We start from the raw sequence: 24,145 nt of genomic DNA, 5'->3' as shown, positions 1-24,145 counted from the left end.
TAATGTCAGTTTTGGACATTTTAGGGACTCCGTGTAACTATACACTCTTTACATGCATAGTGTCTCTTCAAAAACTTTCGTCCTCACTTGAAGTTAGGTTTAAGCAACACAACCACATAGGTAGGTTTAAAAAAAGAGCGTGATGGACGTTAACTTGACTTACTAACAACTCACGTGACTAGCGAGTGATAAACGAGTCAAGTGTCTAGCGACTTCCCGGAGTCACATCACTAACAACACTACAACAACTCACGACAATAATCGCTCAGGTGACCAACAATGCAACGACTCACATGACTAACAACATGAACATCTTAATAACGACTCAGGTGACTAACAACACTAACGATTCACGACAATAACGACTCACATCACTAACAACATGAACACATTTCCACACCAACAACACAAAAAGCTCATGACACTAATGATTCAAATGACTAGCGAGTGACAAATGAGTCAAGAGGACTAGCGACTACAGTTAGTCACGTGACTAATGTCACATGACAAAGGACACCAACAACTCACTTAACCAACAACTTAACAGGACTAATGACTCTTGTGGCTAACGACACTAACAACTCACGTGAGTAACGTCACCAACAAATCGTGCGAATAAAGATATTTACAGCTCACGACACAAACAACTCGCATTACTAACGAGTCACGTGACGAATGACACAACCACCCGACAAAGACAAAAAAATGTCAACATTTACTTGATTTTGCACGTGTGATAAGAACAGCTGTCTCCTGTCCAGAAGTCCTGTGTTTGTTTGAACCATCAACACCACTCTCATAAGCCCTGTGTACCTCGCTCTTGTCAGTTGCTCTGAGCGTGTAATAGGTTTAAGCCCGGTGTGTCACATACAGACGCTAAAGGGAGCACTGACCAAGTTGCGATGTTTGACACATTGTGGGTTGTTTGGCTAGAGCACAGTTTACATTATTTAAGCAACTGAATTAAGCATTAGATAATGTACACTAGATTAAATGATGAGAGGCATCAACAGCATTTATTCTGTGTACAGGTTAGGGATTTGAAAGGCTCTTAAATTGTAGCCTACTTTATCCCAATCAAAATACTGCTCATCCCAGAATGCAACGGTTGCTTTAATGTTGTAATTTTACTGGATCGTATAAGACCATTCCACAATATGTCAGCTGGTTCAAGCTGCTGCAACTCCTTTTGGTTTTAATCAGTTCTATATTTCATTTTTTCAAATTTATCTTGAGGTTTCTTGCATTTTTCTTTCTTTTCATTCTTCTCTATCTATATTTATATCATTATCTTCCTTGCCCCCCTCCCCATGACTTCTTGCCTTCTCTGTCCCTTTCGGCACCTGCCTCCTCTCCCCTTTCCTCTCCTCACCTCCAGTACGGAGGAGGGTGTTCGGAGCTCGGGCGGCTGTGGAGGAGTGGTCCTCTCTTGCACTGACAAGCTGAACAGACGCACTGTGTTGGTTCGACCCGTCAGCAAGCAAGAATCTTTCAGCCACTTCTCTGGCTTTTTCCCTCCTGTAAGAATCCATCTCTTCTCCTTTTCAGCTGACCCTGCTGAACCTCCAGTAACAGTGGGACAAACAGGTTCTGTGTGCTCCTCAGAAAGGCTTCAGAATACAGTGCTTTCATTTGGTTTCAAAAAGTTATTATAATGTTGCTTCGAAATGATCCTCCGATCCTTAACTATAGTAATGGTAGCAGTCACAAATTAGTACTAATCATTTACACAGTGCTTTACATGAAAATACCTCTATGGGTACTTATATAACACACTCTAAACTCTGAGGAATGTACTCTAAACTTGTTTTGTTTTAATATATGTACTTAATTATATTTTGTTACAGAATATCTCCCAAATGGTGCAGATGTTATGCTTTTAGACATGTATAAATTATTTTCTTAGCAGCTATAAAGTCCACTGTTACTGGATGTTTTTGCAGACTTTACACCAATGTCTTAAGAAGATCTACCTTTCTCCTAATCATGCAACAGTTTGAGATTATTTTCTTCTACTCAATTGGCATTTAAGTGATTTTTACCCTGCATTTGCTTTGCAAATCACCCATAAAGTTGAATATCTGATAAATCTGAAATAATTCAGCCTCAGAGTTCAGCTGAAGTCCGTCAATTGCTTCTCATAAAGTTGGCTGATTTGATGATCCAATCTAAATTACAATACAAATAAATTTGAATACATTTTTATCTCAAACCCTTTTTTGCTAGTAGCTTCAGCTTGGCTTTTAATAGAGTTGTGTTTGGTAACACAGGGGTCTGTTTTTTTGGCTGAGGTTAAGGCAAAAACTGGCCCAGTTATTTCCGCATACGTCATTTAATTGGAGAAATTTCACTCAAAAAGTATTTGTATTGTAAAGGCAAGAGGTATGGTATTTTCAGTGGGCCTAACCGTCAGCCAAGAAATCAGACCGAAATAACGCTGAGCAATTGAAGACTTTTTTCTGCTGTGCTCATTGTATTGATACGAATCATCAGTGTGATTTCTCCCGTCTGACCACTGGCCAGACTGCAGCCAAAGTCCTGGAGGGCTCCCACCAGCAGCACGGCTTCCTGTCCATCACGTACACCCAGGCCGTCACCAAAAACGTCCGTCACAAACTCACCACCCGGCCCGAGCGGCCGACGCGCGGCTGCGGCGGCGCCACCACTGCCAGCCAGCGGCTGACGGCCGATCCTCTGGCGGACGGCTCACCTCAGTACCTGAGGGAGATCCTGCTGACAGCACAGCCCTTCGATGTGGTGCTCTCATGTCCCTTACTGGCTACTGTAGCTGGAGTTTTCCAGGTAGGAAAGACAGTGTCTATCAGTTCCTGTAGGCTTCACAATAACTAATCATTAATATTTTCATTTTTAACGTGTTAATGGATATATATGTCGACATTGAATGCTTTTTTTAGATTCATTTTGCGGTGCTTTGGGAAACCGGGAAATGTACAGAAGGTTTATAGTCTCAGTCAAATGACCTCAAAATTTTAATTATTTTAAAATGATTTTGCATTTATAGAATAAATATATTGTATGAGTTAAACACCTTAAAGAAACATTCATGTGTTTACAATAGGTTCAAACTTTACCTTAAACTAACTCACAATAAATACATTGTGCAATACAATAACTATTCTGTCTGTATATATAATATTTTAGTTATTGTGGATTTTTACTTTTTTAACTTATTTAATATTCTTTACTGTTTTATTACTTATTTATAATACTTGTTTTGATCTTGTTTTTTACTATGTCTCTTGTTTGCACTATACTCTATGCTGCTGTAATCCTGTAAATTGTCCCCGCTGCGGGACTAATAAAGGATTATCTTATCTTATTCTTGCACTTTGATAGGCTACTCCATGATGGGGACTTATTGACTTTTATTTATATGGCACAGCCATTAAAACAACAAAGCTATATTTTTGAATTGATGTCTTTCCAGGCCACGGTACCAAGACGCTACAGGGAGCGCGGGAAGTCAGCCGGTCAGCCAATGAGAAGCCACACTCTGACCTCCCGGTGTTTGCCTCTCATGTACATCAACACTAGCGTGATCCGGGTCTTCTGCCACGGGTCACAGGACAAACACGCCGTCTCAGGTCAGAGAAGATCTTGTCGCTTTTGAAGACTCCCTTGTGTGTTTTTTCACATGGAAAACAAACAATGGGACAGTGTTATGTCACAGGCTATGTTTTAGATCCTTCTAGTCTGTGGTGCCTGCATGAAAGTCCCCGTCATGGCCGCCCAGACATAGCAGAGCCGCCACATTAGACATTTGCTATGAGAAATAGTTGAGGTTCAGAAGAACCAACCACAGTTATATACACTCCTACAGAATACCAAATCCTTGTCTGTTTGTAGTAATGACTAACAGTGGTAAGGCTGTGTGTGTGTGTGTGTGTGTGTGTGTGTGTGTGTGTGTGTGTGTGTGTGTGTGCGTGTGCGCGTGTGTGGTCTTTAATATTCTGCCCCCTTTCATGAATAGAAATATGGAGAGCAAAAGAATGAAACACCTCCAGTCCAGTACAACACTCCTGCAAACTACAACATCAATAAAAGATGATAAATTAAAAACAACGCTCAGCAAAAACATAATAAATTCCGTCAAGATAGAATTTATGGCAAAGCTGTTGCATTGAATTACAGTGGATCATACAGGGGCACCTAATAAAGCGGCCACTTGGTGTTTGTGTCTCTCCATATTGGGTGTATTTGATTGTGTGTGTGTCTCCCTAGATCCCCAGGGGAAAAGAGAGGACACCCTGGTCTTAAAGCTGGGCTCCCTCAGCATGGCTCCTCAGGCCGATAACCCCCTGACCCGCACTGTGCTAAGGAAGGACATCTACCAGTAAGACCAACTCTCTTCTCACTACAACCTCTAAGAAGTGTATGTTTTTGTAATACTTATTTCAACTACAAGAGGCTGAAGTGCACCACTACCCCACGCTCTAAATAGAACTAAAAGCTTCTTCCAGGGGAATTTAAATTTACGTCACTTCTAACACATTCTATATATGTACCTTGTGTTTAGAAGGCATGGAGACATGATCCTGACAACTTCAACAACAAAAAAAAACACCTGCCAAATAATTTTGTTCCACCTGTTTCACAAATCAAACGAATCATAAACTAACAAAGATTATCCTGCCAAAAGCTTTTTTTTTCTCACCTTTCTCACCTTTAGTCATAAACACAAGAGAGAATATGTTGTAGATCAGACCTAGACCTTTTTTCTCTCACTGGCCCTTCAGGTCTTCCGTAGCTTCAAGAGAATGTGCAGGATATTTATGACTGAGTCTACCTCACAGTCTCCCCCTCCCTCTGTTACACATTTGAACTTACACCTCTTCTGCTATTACATCTCATTACACTCACGCAGCTTTCTCACATTCTTCTTTGAAAACACACTCCGCTGCTAGAATTAGACCACCACGACACTTGCTATTTGACCACAGTCCATTGAAGGTGCCATTCAAATTTGTCTTGACCTAAAGTCGCACTCCATAAAAGCTGTTGTGAGGCAAGTGTGTTTTGGTGTCAAGGGTGCACTTCTACAGCCGTTTTTAGGGCGCAGCGAGTGGCAGCGCCATGTAGTGGTGTTAAGCCGCCACAGCAGTGACAGGGAGCAATGAGTGACACTTTGGGGGTCTGCTGGGCCCTCAAGCCGAAACACAAGACTGTTGACACAAGCCCCCCCTCCCTCAACCTCCACCGTGCCATGTGGATCAAAGCAACAAGGCAGGGAAAATCTGGACTTCTGAGGGAAATAGCTCTTTGCAAAACACATTTCCCTGCTATAGGCAGCTAAAAGAATCTGGATTGTGTCATAGCTGCCTCAACAAACCGCAGCCCCACAGCTTGTGTGTGTGTGTGTGTGTGTGTGTGTGTGTGTGTGTGTGTGTGTGTGTGTGTGTGTGTGTGTGTGTGTGTGTGTGTGTGTGTGTGTGTGTGTGTGTGTGTGTGTGTCTGTGTCTGTGTGTCTGTGTTTGCGTGTGAGAGAGAGAGAGAGAGAGAGAGAGAGCAGTAGTGTGAACGGGCAGATACAGAGCTGGCAAACACATGTAATGAGGGAGATAAAAGTGGTGCCAAATGCTTTGTGCAGCTGCAAGTGAGATGTGAGCTTGACACAAGACGTGAAGTGGAGGAAAATAAAAAGAAAGGAAAGGTGGACAAAAGGAGGGGTAAGGCCACTTTAGGCTTCAGTTCTCCTCTGGCCTGTGGAAGTGTCACATGCAGGGAGATTACATGCAGAAGGGAGGGAAAAGGGGAGTATGTGCATGCATGACAATCTGTAACCGTCAATATGCAGAGGAATACCATGATCTGTCCAACATTGGCCAAATGTCTTCCAGAGTAGCCAAGCTATCTTCCTCGAAGTCTCTCATTTGCTTGTTTGATGTATTGGAGCAGAGATGGTATTGATCAGTAACCATAGCTACTGTTTTGCCGGGACTTTTGGGGAGTGTTTTCTTGTCTTTTTCTTCATCCCCTCTAGTCTCACACAGTGCACTTAGCTGAAATGTTTGCTCTCTGTTTTGGTGCAAGTTAGCACAGTTTATGGGTAGTAATACTCTGTTTCCACGGCAACAGTTCCATGGAGGAAGTTTGTTGACACGTTGGCCGTGTTGTTATCATGTCAGATGATAAATGACGATCTTGTGGGCATGGAAAATAATCTGGAGATTTTCTCAAGACGTTTTTCACCCCAAGAAACCAGTGAGACCAGCCATGCAATTTTTAACCTCCATATTGGCCAGTTATGTTCCGCCTGTGGTAGTTAGAGGGCCGGTGGCTCTTGTGGCTGTGGTGCCCAACATCTGCTCGTAGACATGGATGGCCTCGCACGAAGCTCCGCCCTGGCCTGGACGCGAAACACGCCACTCCACTCCGCAGCACGCACACAGTCGGACACACACAATGCGCTCAGTCATACATTCACACCCAGATGTGCAACAGACACATCGGCATCGCTGTACCTATGCACAGCCAGTGTGTGTGACACCAGTGCACACATGCACACTGGTGTCACACACACACTAGCAGCACTGGCCGTGTGTACGAACACGCCCACATTGGCTTAACCTCCACACACAGAAGCCCAGAGCCACCACTTCCCTCTCTGCAGCACAAACCCGGGAATTATGTCAGACCGCTCTCTGTGTTCATTCTTCCACGTCCAACCGTGCATTCTCCTCACCACCTTCCCCCGTTCACATCTGCCCCCTCCAATTTTGGGTCGATCGCGCTCCCGGGGTCACATGATTGATAACCCTGAGATCAGGGAGTCGGCGAAGTCGTGCTTCATCTGCGCGGGGAGATCCTCTGCGTGTGCTCCCCCAAGTCGCATAGAGAAAGTCAGAGCGGGAGTCTGTAATCATGCAAACCAATGTGTGTTTACAATCTGGAACCGACCGTGGCCATAGGGAGAAATATGTCTGCGGGATGCCGGTAGCCATTTGCTGAAGTTCTGTTTAAAGCCCGCCACTAATTACATCCGTTGTCATAATTGAACGACTGATCCGAGCAGCCGTGCTGTTATTGTCTACTGTACATGAAATGATCGCCTCGCGGCGTCTTAAAGAAGGATTTACTGTAATGCCACCCTGCGAGAGAAAACGAAGAGTGTAGACTAAAATAAACGCCCTCTGATGGAGCACTGCTCCAACTAACACCATCTTCTGACACACTTCAAACCTCCCCGGCTTCCCTTCCATCCTCAGAACTTCCAGAGCACAGCGCGTATTTATCATTTAGCCCCGATGGATTTCCTCAAAGAAGGTCAAATAAACCTGTGTGACTGTAAAGCTGCTGAAGCTAAGTCGATATCCACTGCCAGGTTCATTTGGTAACGATTAACACCGCTGCATTTGATCATGTGATGTTGAATCTTGTTCCCCCGAAGGAGGCCGGTCCCCTCCCCAAAGCGGCTTCTCCGCTAAGCAGGAATTATGACACGGAGCTGCGTGCTTATTTCCTCCCTCTCCCTCTCCGTCTTCGGCTACAAGGCCGCTGTCAATTTACACAGCTGAAATCATTTTTCCTGCCTTGAAAAAAAAAGCGGGCTTTTTCCAAGTACATGAGCACCGGCCCAGGGAATGTCCAGCATGCATTCAGCCCGGGGCTTTCTTGTGGTTTGGGCCCTCAGTAAAAATCTCACAGATCTTTTTACTTCCCCACTCCTCTCATTCTCTCTGTTTTTCTACTCTTTTTTTTTCCAATGAGATTTTTTTACTTATGGAACACTTAAATTGAAAGCTTCTTGTATGCCGGGGTGAATGGGGACCACTCTTTTCAAGTACCATGTGTAGATTCAGTGTCCCCTTTTTAAAGGGCAGAGAGACAAATGTTAAAGTGTCTGGTTTTTTTTTCAAAGACTGACCTTTTATCAACTGCAATGAATATTAATTTAAACACCCCCAAAATATTTTTAACATGCTGTATTGTGTTTAAGCTGGGGGTTTTTTCTTAGTTTATTTGTAGGTCAAGATTAATTAATTATTTAATGCAACTAAAGATTTAAAATCCCTTCATATTATTCATAGATTCACACGCAAACATACTCTCTATATGTTGATTTCTTTTAAATGGGGCTATAATAAGCTTGTTACTGATTTTTACAACACAACTCAGTGTTTTCTGTTAGAATACAGTAGGAGTTTGGATAGACAGGGTTATGCTTAATAACTGCTACTTGGACAACTGTGTTTTTAAAAGAGAAAATAACTTAATACTCAGTTGAATTGTTACTATCCAAGGAAAATAATGAAAAATGAACTAAATCTTGGTCCCTCTCTATTTGCCATGCTTGCATCCATGTGTCTGCACATGTTTCCGTGTGTTTGTGTCTTAAAATATCCTGCAGTTTCCCGACATCCCCACACCTCAATGACACAGCTCCAGATTCCATCACATGCTCGGTTACCTCATGGTCTGTCCGAGAGAGACTCGAGGGGGGGAAGCATCCCGCCGCCGCAAAATATGTTTTTGTTTTTTTGTTTGGATTAGCGAGCATGCCTGCGTTTCCACGGTAACGGCAGACACGGCTGCTGCGTTGGTGGTGATGCAGGGCCAAGTCAAAGTGATGTGGCTGCATCCACGGGCTCCTCCTGTGATTCTTTTTCTCACACACTTTCCAAAATGTGTCTGTAGCATGTCTTTCCTCATCCCATGTTTGTCTCTGGAGCTCATAACTCACTCTACCTCTTTAGCTGTTATATGTCCCCATCACCTAACTTCTCATTATCCTTATTTTCTCCATATTTTGTTTGTGTCTATATTTTGCCTTTCTTCATTCTATCTCTTTTTCTCATCAGCAGTTTTCTATTCCCCCTTTTCTCCTCACTCTTTCTCCATCATTCCACCTTCATTTCTTCCTTCCCTCCCCCAACCTTCTTTTTTAATGTTACTGTCTCTTCCGCTCCTTTTTGTTATTTCCTTTCCTGCCCTCGTCTTTTCCCCCAATATTGTCATATTCCTCCTCTCCGCCTTCCCTTGCAGGCTCTTTCTTTTTGGCTGCAGTATTTTTATATGTCATAATAGAGCTTTTTCACACTTCCATCAATTGCTTTCCACCCTTCCTCACCTTCTGCTGCCCTTTTTACCTCCCATGTTTCTTTTTATATTGTTTTATTTCTCTCCTTCTCCATGTCTATTTGTTATTTCCTCTCCACTCTCTCGCTCTAGTGTCGGTTAGACTGGTCCCAGTCCCAGCACACTGTGGTCAGCGAGCAAGCCCGTTATTGCTGTTGAATGGCTGCCTGGCTGAGCCCACATATATGTCCTAATAAGTGGTTGTGATGGGGATCTCCCCTCCGCAGATAAACACAGCCTGCTGAAGCCAGGGCCCTGCCTGTTACCAATAAACCTCCCTGGCACTCTGTTGTATGCACCCTTCTCCTCCTCTAGGAACATCCTTGTCATGTGAGGGGATACAAGCCCCCCAGAGAGGTGGTGGGGGGGCTGTTCCACTCTCTCCTACAACCTGACAGTAATGGATTGACCTGGTCAGAAACGTTTGGGAGAGCAGTGGTGTTTCAGTTTGCCTTCTACAGTAAATGGATCCATATTTTTGCAAAATTCATTTACAGAATTAAAAGTTGCTTTCGCTGCTATCTCTGCTGCATTCAGGGCTCTTAAAGTTGGTTTTGCATTACAACATTTTGAATACTCGGCCCGGTGTTCCTGGTAAACTAATGTACTCCTGTCATACTCTAAAACCAACAAGGTAATACGGAGTTTACCATGTAAGTTGCATTTGTGGTGAACTGTCACTCTGTATGTAACATGGTATTTGTAAAAACTGTCGTCACACGCTCATATGCAGATTTAAAGAAAACGTCTTTCATCACATATGATCAATAAATGACTTTTCACAGAACTTAAAGGGACAGTTCACACCAAACTCAAAAATATCTGTTTTTCCTCTAACTTATAGTACTATTTATCATTTTAGATTGTTTTATTTTGAGTTAGAGAGTGTTGGAGATATTGGCCGTAGAGATGTCTGCCTTCTCTCCAATATAATGGGACTAAAAGGGGCTCGGCTTGTTGAGCTCAAAGCACCAAAAAAAACCTTTGAAAAACTCAGCAGCAATGTCTCTTTCCAGAAATCATGATTTTGTTACTCAGATATCTTCAAAACAAGACAGCTCAGAGCAAAAAAAATCTAGATTGATAAATTACAGGTAAAAGGAAAAGTCTTTAATTATTGATTTTGGGATGAACCGTCTGTTTAAGTTCTGTGAAAAGACATACAACTGTCTCTTTAAGAGTAACTTAAGATGTATAAATGTAAAGAATTTAATAGAACTGAGTGGGCTCATCTGTACTGAATATGTTATAACTTATTTTAACATGACTAGATCTGCTAATCATCATTGTTAGTTCTCAGTGTTTGTTCATTCAGCAGCAGCTGGGGTAATATATCTACTTTATTAGTTTGAGGCAGTAGGGGTGAAGGCGAGGTGTGGAATAAAGCTTCTCATAGGCCCTCAGCACATCGGCTGCGCTCAAAGGTGCAGACCTGTCACAGCGTCAGCAGACACCTCGGTAAATTCACCGCCGGTCACCGGGGTTCGCTGCTGCTGCTGCTGCTGCTGCTGCTGCTGCTGCTGCTAGTGCTGCTAATGCTGCTGCTGCTAATGCTAGTGCTGCTAATGCTGCTGCTGCTAATGCTAGTGCTGCTAATACTGCTGCTGCTGCTGCTAATGCTGTTAATGCTGCTGCTGCTAATGCTGCTGCTGCTAATGCTGCTGCTGCACCGTGCTAATGCTGCTGTTGGTGCTGCTGCTGGTGGTGGTGCTGCTGCTGCTTCAGTAGTAGGATTAGGAGTTTTATTCTTTCTAATCTCTTGTTCTCACATCGGGGCAAAAGACAGAATGATCCTTTCAGGCGTCTGTATGACAGCTGCGGCTCTCTTGATATCTTTTCTTTTTTCATTTGAAATTACATTCTTTTTTTTACGCTCTCAGCTGGTCTCCCTCTTCCTTTTCTTCCTCCTCCTCTTTCTTTTCCTCATAAAAAAAAGCAGAGTTCCCAGCAAATTATTAATTAGATGCTTCAGTGCACACTTGCCTCATCACTCACTCCGGTCGGCTGCCAAGTGCCCCATTTCCCCGTTTGTTTACACCAGCAAAAACAAAAGTGCGCCAGCTTTTGCTCCGCTGTGGCGGCAGAGAGGAGAGGAGTTGCTCGGGGCCACACACAGTGACACTCAGGACCTGCACTTATATACACTGATTTAGGGGCTTGCTTTCAAAACTGCCCCGGCTGCCGAGCAGGTTTAATGTAAACTCTTTTCAGAGGCAACGATCGTAATATCTGTATTACCGGAATAAAACCAGACTTTGGTGTGACCTTCATAAACTGCCTCTGCAGAGCAGCATAAATGATGAGCGACAAAAATGTTTGTGATGCTCCAAAGGGACGCTTTGTCATAGTAGTGCTGAAAGGAGGGATGTTGTAGAACTTCTCAGTTCTTCTCCCTGCTGGTGTAGAACATTGCTACTCAGTACTTTGGGTAAGCAAAGTAGCATTTTAAACAGTAAAAGTGGTGTCTGTGGGGATTACCCAGCCAGACATGAGACCTTTGAATCAAAGTTCTCTTCATCTATTTCCGTCTCCACACTCTGGGTTTTAAAAATATAATCAGAGGATCTTTACTACCAAGTCAAGTTCTAAATTTTGTGTTTTTGTGAAAATATGCCTGGCGTGTCATTAACGCAGAACTGTGGGCAAAACCAAACCAACTTAGTAAATCTCTTTAATTTCACTGGTACTTGTTTGGCTAACTAGCTGTTCTGATCTCTCAGCTGGTTCATGTGAGTATATCCACTTAAATATATGTTATTACAGCAATCCCTTTCGGTACTGCACCATTGTCTTAACGTGAGTGTAGATATGTTGCTTTAATTGCAAATGTCCGGTTATCATGTTGTAGTTCAGTAGTAATTATACGCTTTTAAGGGAAGAAAAAGGGGAAATAGCACTGAGCCGTGAGAATTTGTTGAAGCTGAAAACACAGCCAATGGGATTTTCCAAATGGCTTTTGGATTATTGCAGAAAATAAGCTCTGTGGCAAAGAAACGTTTACAATTCGTACACATTTTGTTCAGCAAGATAATGTTCACAAATGAACAACATTTTTATGATTTTTGAAGCGTGTTTCTTAAGACACTTACAAGCTTCCAATTTCTTGAGTGGAATATTAGCTGATGAATTTTATATTGTAGAACAAACTTTAAAATCTCTGTGTTAACCACAGACCTTATTTTAGGCATCTGACCAAAAGCCCATTCATAAAACCCACTGACTTTGAGAAGAGGGAATTTAGGACTCATTCCTCCGGCATTCTATATCAGACCCACCCTGCAGTCAGACAGAGGTTCACTGGCTGATAATGTAAAATATGTCATCAACAAGAATGGTTCTGAGGGCTCCTCATCCTTGCTCTGCTCTGTTCAGGCCTGGGAGGCTGAGAAAAAAAGACATCCAACTAAGATGAGGAAAGCTACACCTTTTCTTTGTGAACTGTAAATCATTTGGTCTCCATTTGTTTCTCTCCCTCTCTCCGCTACTCTCTTGCTGTCGCTGTACACCCATGTTCTCCCTCTCTCCTGCAGAGGAAGAAGAAGATAAAATAAGCAAGGATCGGAGGGTCAGCCAGGATAAACATTGTTTTTTTGTCAGTCCAGCAAATGAAACACCTGGTGCTGGTAAACGCAGTGGACATATTTCACATGGTCCTGACACTCAGGATTAATGCAACATCAAATTGTTTTAAGAACGGGGGACAGCCGCTGCCCACAGTAAATCAAACGCCCCCTTTTATTAAAGCTTGCTCCGGGAATTTATGTTTTTGATTCAGACAGGATGGCCAGCGCAGAGCCGACAGATGAGCCTGGGAGTGTGGGCTTGACGGGGCTCATGTTGAAACCGCCCTCTGAACAACGTGTCGTAATGCGAAAAGGAAGTTTAGACTCAGCCACTGAATACCGCTGTGGCTTGGACGGCGGAATATGTCCCCCTTCACCTTTTTTTTTTTTTTTTTGCTTTCGACAAAGTGATATTTGTCGTTCTCTTCAGTGGGAACTGGTGTGATAGATATACTTCTGTGTCTCCCACACAACAAGGCGAGCATATCATATGACATGCTGGGTGATTTCCTGGAAGCGGGGAGAAAACGCCATGTTGCCTCTGTGGCTGTAAGAGAGAGGGAGGGAGAGGAAGACTTGGTTTAAGTTTTTGGAGCTTATGTTACGTGGCAGAACAGAGGAAACCAGATGAATGTTAGTGGATTTGATCTTTGATCTGCGAACCAGAGTACCTGACCACTGCGTTCAATCAAGTCAACCGCTCTGTGTAAGGCCATCGGTCTTTTTAAGGGTGGGCTCCACGACTTTTGTGGTCCTCAAACAGTTGATAAGTAAAGCTCACATGGACAATAAAATCACAGATTTTATGGCCGCCTCTATCTACCTGTATATCATATTGTATCTTTGTCATCTCTCTCTGTCCCTCTAATTCCACTGGTCTATCATTGGAGAGCTTTGGACCGCAGCGCTACACTTCACAGCGTCTTATGCTGTATATGAGCAGGGAGCTGTATACAGGGTCTTGTGTGCTGTGTTGTGGTGTCTGCTGACTTCTGTGTACAGCCTGTGGTTCATTCCATAAATATCTGTGGCCTCTGTGATGTTATTCTCAGGGCCCTCCGCTCTGTGAGAAGATTGCGCCACAACACTTGTACTCCTCAGCCTGCAGTTAGAGGTTTAGGGGGATTAGGAGGGAGAGAACCCCAGCCCCGGCCCTACTATACATTTTTATGGCACATTTTTTGCACATGAATCCGATGTAATGTGCAGAGAAAGTAGAGACGAAGGAGAGAAGGGGGGTTGTTAGGACTCACCACAGCGGAATCAAACAAGTAAACCACAACTTATTTTCCCCTCTCTTTTTTGGCACAAAGTGGAGGGGCTATTGAGAGGGCCATGTTGACAAGTTCTTCTCTGGGTTTTTTAGTCTGATAGTTTTGGTCCAGCCCATCAAAATAACTTTTGGATATCCATGAAATCAATATGGAAATTTATTTTTCAAAGAGGATCAAGTCTTGTCAATCTTCCCTGTGGTGGCACCAAGAATGAGTCCTAAAAACCTGGGAACAAGTCAGCAATTTTTGCTCTTCCGGTTGGTTAGATGCCCAAAATAAGGTCTGTGGTTAACACAGAAACTTTTAAGTTTGTTCTACGATATAGAATTTATCAGCTAATATCCCACTCAATGAATTTGAAGCTTGTAAGTGTCTTAAGAAACGGTGTTCATTTGTGAACATTATTTTGCTGAACAAAATGTGTAAGAATTGTAAATGTTTATTTTCTGCAATAATCCAAAAGCCATTGGGAAAATCCCATTTCCCCCCCCTTTTTCTTCCCTTAAAAGCGTATAATTACTACTGAACTACAACATGATAACCCGACATTTGCAATTAAAGCAAAATATCTACATTCTCAATTCTGTAAAACTTTGCGATGATCAAAGTCCTTTTTGTATAATATCTGTCTCTGGTGCATCTATTAGCTTCCTATGCACGAGAAAGGTTGCCTTGACATTTCCTAGACAAAATCACCTTCCTCAAAGGTTAAACCCCTTTTAATTCATGGAACAGCTCAACCTTTCATGAAGTGTCACCCATCATTTTCATTTGTATTTCAGAAAGGATCTCTAAATGTATCAACCTCCTGAGAAGTGGGACCTATGTATTATGATTACCTTTCTCTAGCACCACCTGCAGCGTGAACTGCTAAGGGCCTTTTCATTCTCATCGGAACATAAACTCTTTTAGTCCCGTCCCCCCTTTCACATCTGGGTGAGTGTCTGCTGTTGAAAGCAGAGTGTTCTGCGTTCTGTTTTTTTTTTTTTCTTTCTTTGTGGCACTTAAGGTGACGGACCTCAATGCAGAGCTTCCCGGATAACGCTCTCTCGTGTTTTGGCATTCTGCTGTCAGTCAGGTCGGGGATGCTTGCTGACAGAGGCGAGAGGGATCACCCCTCAGCTGTCCCGTGCTCATGAAAGGGCCTGATCCAGGGGGTGACCGCCTGGCAACGCCGCTCACTGATTGTGGCCCATCCATATCTGTGTGTGTATGTGTGTGTGTGTGTGTGTGTGTGTGTAAAAGGTTCATCCTGAAGCAGGATATAAGGCTTCTAAGAATACACCCGTACCACCAACCTAGGAAGCTCTGCGCTCCGCTGCAGCTTGTGATACACACATTCTACCGGTGTTACCCTGTCAAAGTCTGATGTGTGCATGAAATTGTAAGTGCATATGTTTTTAGTGTACACGGGTCAGTGTGTGTGTAGTCGAGCCCCAGCCTCGTGCATTATTGTGTTTTAGTTCCTTTTCTCTCCCCCAGCTCATGACATGTTGATGTTCCGGCATCCTGTGTGGTTGGTTTGAGGCTGTCACTGCTCTGACAGGGACGCTCTGATTGGACAGTCACACAGCAGTAGTGGAGGCCAGGTGGACAGTCAGGAATACTGTGTTGATACTCAGTGTGTCTCCACTTAGTCTTGATACTTTTAATGAGATTAACATGGAAATAGCTGGAGTTAGGCTTTGTGTGCAGCTACAATGTACGGCTGTTACAGTTGTCAGTAGTTTAACTCTTTGGAAATTAGACGTAATAGTTACATCATTACAAATTATAAATAAAGTTGTGTGTTATTGTATTGTAATGTTATTTTTGCCCAGAAGAAAGAGCACCCTAGATGTTGAGTTTCTGTATAAATACAGCTCTTCGTAAGCATGTCCTAGGCATGTATATCTGTGTGTGTGAGTGTGTGTGTGTGTGTGTGTGTGTGTGTGTGTGTGTGTGTGTGTGTGTGTGTGTGTGTGTGTGTGTGTGTGTGTGTGTGTGTGTGTGTGTGTGTGTGTGTGTGTGTGTGTGTGTGGTCGGTAGTCTCCTGCCAAGCAGCAGTTATCAGTAGGCCACTCAGTGGAACATCGGTCTAGAGCATTCTGAGGATTGAGTAGATGTAGGAAAGAGTGGGGGGAAAAAAAGAGAGAAGTCAACCTCAAGAAAGAAGGAATGTGCAGATGCTTTCAAATGTCCATGTGTGAAGCCACAAGCTCTTCTGTGGCTCTGGGAAGCCAATGTGAAACCAGTGGCGTAATTGCCCTAATGCTTGTGTAATAAGAGGCACATTACGACCCCAGGAGGCCCAACCAGACTTGAAAGAACCAAGAGGCTGGCACTGAAGCGGGCTCAGATTCGTCTTCCTCCTCCTGGTCTTCTCTAGCAGTTTTTACTCCGTCCCTCTCCATGTCGGATAGCTTAATTAATGCACAGTATTTTAACAACTCTAATATGTGTGTTTGATTAGTCTCTCTGCATTCATATGTTCTATCTGGTTCACGGGGTTTATTACCTCTTGCTTAAAACTCAATTTTTCTTCTTGAAAAATCAAATGCATGTGTAAATTGAATATCCTTCGAGTGTTTTTGCGCTCTGGAGGCAGTCACTTCTTAATAATCCTTACAAATGCACCTGCAGTATGATTGAATGCATCCATAACTATATGGAAGTGTCGATGAAGTTTGGGTACCACACTCCAGTTTAATACCAGCCCACACTTTCCTCAAGAATGTTCTTCTATTTTGAATATCTGTATGACATAAAGGAATTGAATGGAGAATAGATTTACAGGTATTGAGTTATTATTGTATTATGTTTTGTACACTGTGTGTGAGAGTGCGTGTGTGTGTGTGTGTGTGTGTGTGTGTGTGTGTGTGTGTGTGTGTGTGTGTGTGTGTGTGTGTGTGTGTGTGTGTGTGTGTGTGTGTGTGTTTAGTGGGTGTGTGTCAGTCATGTTACTTCAGCTGCAGGTTTGAGAGAACCGCAGAGGGAAATGCAAAGCCACCATGTAGACAACTCTACTGTGGTGGTCCCCTTTCTTCTCTCCACAACTCACCCCACACACACACACATGCACACGCATACACACACACATGCACACACACACACACACACACACACACACACACATACAGACACACACACATAGCCCTCCAATCAGCACCCCACCCCTGCCCGCATGTAACCGGGGCAAAAAAAATTATTAACTTGAGCAAATATGCTTTGCTCCATGTATTCCCGCTGAAATGAAAACGTCGGTCCGTTGGCAGGGCTGGCCTCCATTCCTCAGCGGTGACGAGGAGCCTGTGTTTAAAGCATCATTGTTCCCCTCCTTGATATTTTTCCATCTCCTCCTCTAACAGCGGAGACGGCATATTAAGGGCTTTGAACAGAGGTTCTTTTTTTTTGACGGCCTCACATTGTGTGTAGCCTGGTAATGGACTGATGTTATTAGCATTTTAAAGAGTTTTGTTTTTTTTCTGAGGGAGAGATCCAGCTGACAGACACATGTTGGACAGGCAGCACAGGGAGACACATCACAAGCCGACATGTCAGACTCTGTACAGAGAAGCATACAAACGTTCTCGCTCTCACACACACGCACACACACACACACACACACACACACACACACACACACACACACACACACACACACACACACACACACACACGCACACACCATGTCATGCACTCATGTTTTCAACCACAAACCTCACTGTGCTGTGTGAGACATACACTGTAAGATTTAACCTGCTCCTCCGTCCTGTCACAGGTCTGTGTTACCTTCCTTCAGAGTATTCTGTCCAAGAACTTTAGGGAGCTGATATAAAGAATTTAAGGTTATCTTTTTTGCATTTTGAAAGGCTTAAAGGGTCATTTCACTGTTTTTCAACCTGTTTTTGTGTCTTCTGTTTTTTGTGCCCAAGTGACTGATTAGGAAAGTTTTGAAATGCAGCTGCTGCACTCCTCAACGTCAACGTACTTCCACTAAAAGTCCTTCTTTTTGCAACTGACAGGCTCAGATTATTACTGTAAGTGTCTGACAACATTATGGAAAGGACCCGACAGAGAAATAAAACTTGTTTTTGTTATTGTGTCATGTGACTTGTTGCTGAGCGACAACGGTGGAAACGTGAATGATAGTTGGAGAGAGGAGCGTCAGTGTTGTCAGAGTTTATTGTGGTGGAGAACAGAAAGCGTAGCTTAGTGTTATCTAACAGATTTTCGTCTCTTCCTTAGTTGAGTTTGACAATGTGTTTTCACAACGAGCGAGACTCGGTTTGACACAAAATGCCTTCATCAATTCTTCCCCCTCTCCATCTGAACCTGACAGGCCTAGTACAACTTCAAGGTCCAGTCATGATGTATCCCACAATCCATCACTCCTATTCCCCTCCACCCACGTTGTGGTGGTTTTCCTACCTTCTCCTCACTTTGTCCCTTCCTCGTTCTTCAGAATTTCCTCTGTTCATCCCCTTCTCTCGTTTCTCCACGTTGTCATTGATGAACACGTGCCCTCCTCCGTCCTTCACCTCCCACTTCACTTGGGTCTCCTCGCTGCCCCCTCCCCCTCTCGTCGGTTTCTCTCTGGTCAGCTCACAGGATGCTGTAGAGCATTTCCTGCCACAGGGGCTACAGGAAAGAGTGCGGAGCACAGCGCCGTTTGATGTGCCATCTCCTCTAATTCTCCACACCTGGACTGTTCTCTCAGCAGAAACAGTAGTTCTCTGGTTCCCCCCCTTCATTCTTTCCTTCCTATCCTACAGCATCCTTCACTTAACATATCCATCTGTCCCTGCAGCCTCTTGCTACATATACTCTTCTGTTCAATATGCTTTTAAGTTGGTAGAACCTCCGACTCTCTCATCTCTCAGTCCCTTCTGATTCAAATAAGGCCCACTCCGTTCTCCAGCTCAAAGCAGACGCTGCCCAAGCTCTGTTTTGCATGTTTTTGATTTTCGACTCCCCTCCTGCTACTTCTTTTTATTATTTTGTCCCCCTTTTTTATTTCCCCCGTCCTTTTCTTTCTCTTTGTTATTTTTATTTCCATTAAATGTTCTCGGGGCCCGCAGCTGTTTTGGATGTCGGCATAGCGGTCAGAACGTTTTGGCATCGTGTTGTTCGAATGCCATATTTTCACAGTGCTGCCTGTTTAGAGTTGTGGTTTTGTCAGGAGCCCGGCCCTCAGGGGCCACTTCTTCCTCACTGTTCTGGAGTCAGTGTACCAAAACACTGCCTGGCATGAGAGGTGAGAGGAGAATAGAGGAAGGACACTAAAAGAAGGGTAGAAAATGAATGCCGAGGTAATTATGTAAAGATGATCTATTAAGGATTGTTATCCTCCACAAGATTGTCTCTATCATTCTCGTTCTCATTGAGTTTAATTACTACAATCCAGTGTTTCTATTCATTCTCTCTCCTTGTTCTGATTCTCACATTCTGCATGTTTCTTCCTCCTTATTGGAACGAGGTGCAGTGGCAGCAAACACAGAAACAACCAGGCCAATGCTGATTCTCAGAGAACACTGTCGTCCGCACATGTTCGGTGTGACGGGCTCCAGATGAGGCTAATTGAATGCAGCCTTTATTCCAACTCTCACCTCACTGTAGGTCTCCGTCTTTGCAGCCGTTTCAGAAACCTGTTGAGGGCATTCCACTCACACCACACCTCCTCTAATGTCACGTTTCTCTGCATTACTCCTAATCTCTTTCAGCGGGTTTCTCTCTCCTTTCTTTCACAATATATGTGCGTACAGGAAGTGAGAGCTTTCACCTCGTTCAACCCGCAGAAGCTTCATTTGCCTCTCAAATGAAGCAGTGCGATTGGGGACGCTGTTTGACAGCAGATACAGTCAAAGTCTTTATGAGAGGGATTTGTGTCGACATGTTTCCTGATACTTTTAAGTGGAGGAATTGGATGATTCTGGAGGGTTTCCTTGAGTAGATTCTGTTTTTCCTTCAGTTCATGCGTTTGTGCTTAAAGGTGGCAGTTTCATATTGAACAAAAATCATTGCTTTGAATACATACCGCAAGTGTAATTGATAGTTACTGCGGATCTTTAAAAATAATTTAAGGTCATAACATTTACTAAACAGTATTATTTTTCATCATGGTAAGTGTTGAGTTTTGAGACGATGCCTAGTTGCATGAGAAATATTTCGTCACAAAATTGACTTATATGGCATGGTCTTTGGTGCTGTGTTAGTCCAGCTCTCTTGTTTTCTCTGGTAATGTTTCTATTTGGTGTCCCGTAAGCCAGAACACGGAGCAGTCAGCGTCCCGAGAGGAGCTACTGGCAGCTAGGGGCGTGGCTTAGGTGTGTGTGAGACGACACAATGAGGGCGTCCATTCGTTCTTAACAACAATGGCCGCTCCTAAAGAGGTTAGCATGGATACTACAATAGTATCAGTTCTATCAAAACGGGAGAGTACTTAATCATTGAAATTAGAGCAAAGAACGTCATTTAAATCTTTTCTTGATAGAAAAGATGTTTTCTCTTTTCTTCCGACTCGCTTCCGTAAGAGTTTCATTAACAGATGGTTCATCCAATCACCTGCTAAGTATTTTTTTATGTACCTGTCCTTTTCCAAACAGTTTGCATTGACTGCTCCTCCGATTGTTCGTTGTAACAAACCATCTGGCGGGTCAGGTTTTGGAGATACAAAAGTATCCAGAAAAATGGCCCCTTTTAAAATTGTCAAGTTGATTTCAAACATAAAGCTCAGCCTAAATCTATACTCAGTCTGCTGTGGAAAGAGTATTATATTTTTTTCTGTCAAGGTCTTAAAATGCATTAAAATTGAGGCTTACTGGAACACAAGAATAGAAAGGAGCCCTCATTAATGTTATTAGAAACACCTGGTTGTTTTCTAAGTCAAAATACCTACTATGAAATATGTAGGAGAAGTTGCATTCATCTCATTTACCTTTACTTGGAAATAAAGCTACAGTCCCTCTCCCATCTTTTTTTTGTACCTTTTCTCCATTCTTCCCTCCCTCCCCAAATCAACAGCACCACCAGTGGTATTTGGTGAGCACCAGAGTTCTCTCCCCCCACCATGTGATTTCCTCAGTCTGAGGGGGGGAGAAGGGGGGAAATCTCCCATATAGAAATGTCACTTTGTATAAATACACTCGGCGGTTTGGACGAACGCGAGATCCGCTTCAGAATTATAAACACTGGCTCACGCGGCCATTTACAGAGGAGGAAGAATTAGCTGATGTAGGAAGCATGTGCGCCCCACATTATTGTAATTATTTGATGCTGTTTTCCCCTCACTGACATAGAAGTATTTGGACGCTATCTCATGAGAAAGTGCTTGCAGTCCTGGGCCACACTACGGGCTCCTAAGCTGCTCTTGTACTCTTAAAAGTCCGGCCCGTCCCTCTCCTCAAAGCCTGTGATTTAGACATAAGTTTTTAATTCCATTACGTGGGGAGCTTCCAGCAGCGACTCCTTGTATTCCATTTCATTCCGCCTTTGTTTGCTGCAGGGAATTGGAAGAAAATGTTGTTTAAGGTCAAGGCAAATGTCAGCGAGCAAGGACCTACTGTTTTAGCTATCCCGTTACATGTTTGTTCAGCCCGTCTGCTAAACCTGTAGTGCACGTTAACCCTAATCAAATATGGCCATCATTCCCCATGACTTTGTTTAGGAAAAAAATTTCAGTCTTTATCCGAAGAAGGATAAGGCCTTGATATGTAATCTCGCTGCTTTAAACATTTTGTCAGAATTCAATAATTGCTGTAAACAGATGTGTAATCAACTACAAAGCGCTCTGCCAAAAGACCCTCACTTTCACAGATAGAAACGAGCATCTTCACCAAAACAAAAAAAAAAGGAAATGTATGTGACGGGAATGTGCGCTCGCAGGCTAATGTGAACCAGCTTGGCAATACCAAAGCGCTTAATCAATATCAAGTGGAAAAAAAACAGTAGTGGTTCATGCTGTTGGATCCATAAAGTGGGCCTAATTTTACAGCTCCATAAAACACCCTCCTCGCCGGAGCACCAAGTGAAGAATTTATGTGCAGGAGTAAATCAGGAGGAATGCTGCGAGGACTGTTACCATCTCGGTTTGAGACTCAGATATAAAATGTCTATTGCGTGACTGTGTTTTATGTTTTAATCCAGTTTTGCCATAGTTATTTTTGAGTGTCGTCCTGGTACGGTGTAGTTCTGGTCTTAAAGAAAACACTATTTCTGATCATCAGTTTGTAATCAATAAGATTAAGGAACGATAAGAGTGTGCGCCGCTGTTCCATGTGTTTTCTGACGATCTGGTCGACAGGTCTGATATGACATGTGAGGCACAGCTGTAACAGTGCTGCTCTCGCCGCATCATCAATTATCGTCTGCCTACTTGAAACTGCGTCAGCTGGAATAAATGGTTCTTGTTCCTGGGTGACTGCGAACCCTTTATGTTTGACTTGTCAATCCTCACCAGAGAGCAGCAACAGGCTTCGGATCTGGAATCGTCCTCCAGCTAAAAAATGATTTTTTTCCCCCTTTAATTAGTGTAAAAGTAGCATTGAGGTATGTGCCTGTTCTACTTTAGCTTGATGAAGATGACTCCATGTGAGGGCAAGCCAGATCCTTGGCTATACCGCTGCCATGTTCCCCCACTGCAGCTGGTTGTGAATAATCTATTCCAGCGATCAATTAAAGATAAGGCCTATGAATTCAAATTGCGGGGGGAGGGTTACATCATTGTGGGGACAGGAAATGTGTTTTCAATCTGAGGTCTGAGGAAGGCTTTCCCCTTCACACCTCCGCATCAGGGACCGCCGTTAGAGCTCTGCCTGACATGTTTTATAAAGGCAGAGTCGGGAGGAAGCAGGTCCAATCTGTAGCTGCTAACAGAGGAACTGATCTCACAAGCACTGGCCTCCCCACTTTTATGGGGGAGAATTGGGTAACTTTGTCCTTCGGGGACACACAGACTTTTACTTCTACTCCTTATTGAGTGCAAATATTGTCTTTTTTATGCATTATCATGTTCGTCTGTCAAGTCCTTTCTTGTGAGCGTAGTATCTCAGGAACGTCTTGAGGGGACTTCTTCAAATTTGGCCGTACAGTCCACCTGGACTCAAGGATGAACTTATAAGAACTTGGTGGTCAAATGTTACTGTGACCTCACAAAACATGTGATGAAGTGATGACATTTTGGACAGACGTACATATGAATTGCAGCATGAGTCGGAGGCAGACAACCGCTAGCAGTTTTATTTTTTTGGTTTTACCTTTATTAAGCTGGGATAACACCATTGAGATTTAGACAACCGACTTAAAACAAACCAGCGAATTGCATCAAATTGTGGTTCAACGTCAGGAAAAGTAAAATATAAATCAAAAACGATGCAGGTTCATGGATTGACGAACGTTTGTCCACGGGGCAACTGTGGCTCAGAAGATAGAGTGGGTCGTCCCTCAACCTAGTCCATGTCGATGTGTCCATGGGCAAGACACTGCTACTGAGGAATGTGCCAGTGGTGCTTGTGGATAGTGGCACCTTGCCTGGTAGCCTGTCATCAGTGTTATCGCTTTGAGTGGTCGGATGAATAGAAAGGTGCTATACAAGTACAGGTCCATTGACCATTTACCATGAGCCTAGGTTTGCAGATCGTGATTTTTGGCGTTAGTAGAGATCATAAATAGGGAGGCAGATCATGTAACGTGGCCTTATTCAGAAATTTTCACACAAACTGCAATCATGTGGGCAGAAACCCATAGTCCAGAATTGTGCCACCATCTAAGAACATCTGGGATGGACTGATGCATGAAAAACGGTCACACACACACACACAGTAGGAGTAGGACTGACCACTTTGCCCAGGAATGTTCTGTGCTTCAAGCTACATGCAAGCAGGAGAAGAGCGTGTGTGTGTGTGTGTGTGTGTGTGTGTGTGTGTGTGTGTGTGTGTTGTGTGTGTGTGTGTGTGTGTGTGTGTGTGTGTGTGTGTGTGTGTGTGTGTGTGTGTGTGTGTGTGTGTGTGTGTGTGTGTGTGTGAAGCAGAACAGGAGCAGGACGACATCTGTGCATTTCAATAAAAGGCCCTCACAATGCTATTAGGAGAGACAAACTGCAGAGTACCTCAGACTGAAACGCAAGTTTGGAGTCACATCAACATTCCCGACTGATGTGAAGCCAAGGACATATGATATTAGACGCTTAAAAAGCACTCTCTCGTTATAATGTGTTAATAAATGTGCAAGGGTCCA

At 43.5% G+C, this 24,145-nt stretch overlaps 1 protein-coding gene across 1 annotated transcript in view; it reads left to right on the top strand.

Moving 5' to 3' along the window:
• Window positions 1-24,145, top strand: part of LOC129110086 (intermembrane lipid transfer protein VPS13B-like) — a 328,960-nt gene that overhangs the window by 184,684 nt on the left and 120,131 nt on the right. The window contains 4 exon segments of the mRNA XM_054622236.1: window positions 1,379-1,520; window positions 2,524-2,802; window positions 3,449-3,605; window positions 4,243-4,354. Coding sequence (XP_054478211.1) covers window positions 1,379-1,520; window positions 2,524-2,802; window positions 3,449-3,605; window positions 4,243-4,354 — 690 coding nt within the window.

Source organism: Anoplopoma fimbria, chromosome 20 (genome assembly GCF_027596085.1).
Source record: "Anoplopoma fimbria isolate UVic2021 breed Golden Eagle Sablefish chromosome 20, Afim_UVic_2022, whole genome shotgun sequence".
In the NCBI taxonomy this organism is placed as follows: domain Eukaryota; kingdom Metazoa; phylum Chordata; class Actinopteri; order Perciformes; family Anoplopomatidae; genus Anoplopoma; species Anoplopoma fimbria.
The sequence above is the reverse complement of the archived record's forward strand: the minus strand, read 5'-3'. Positions and strand labels throughout refer to the sequence as shown.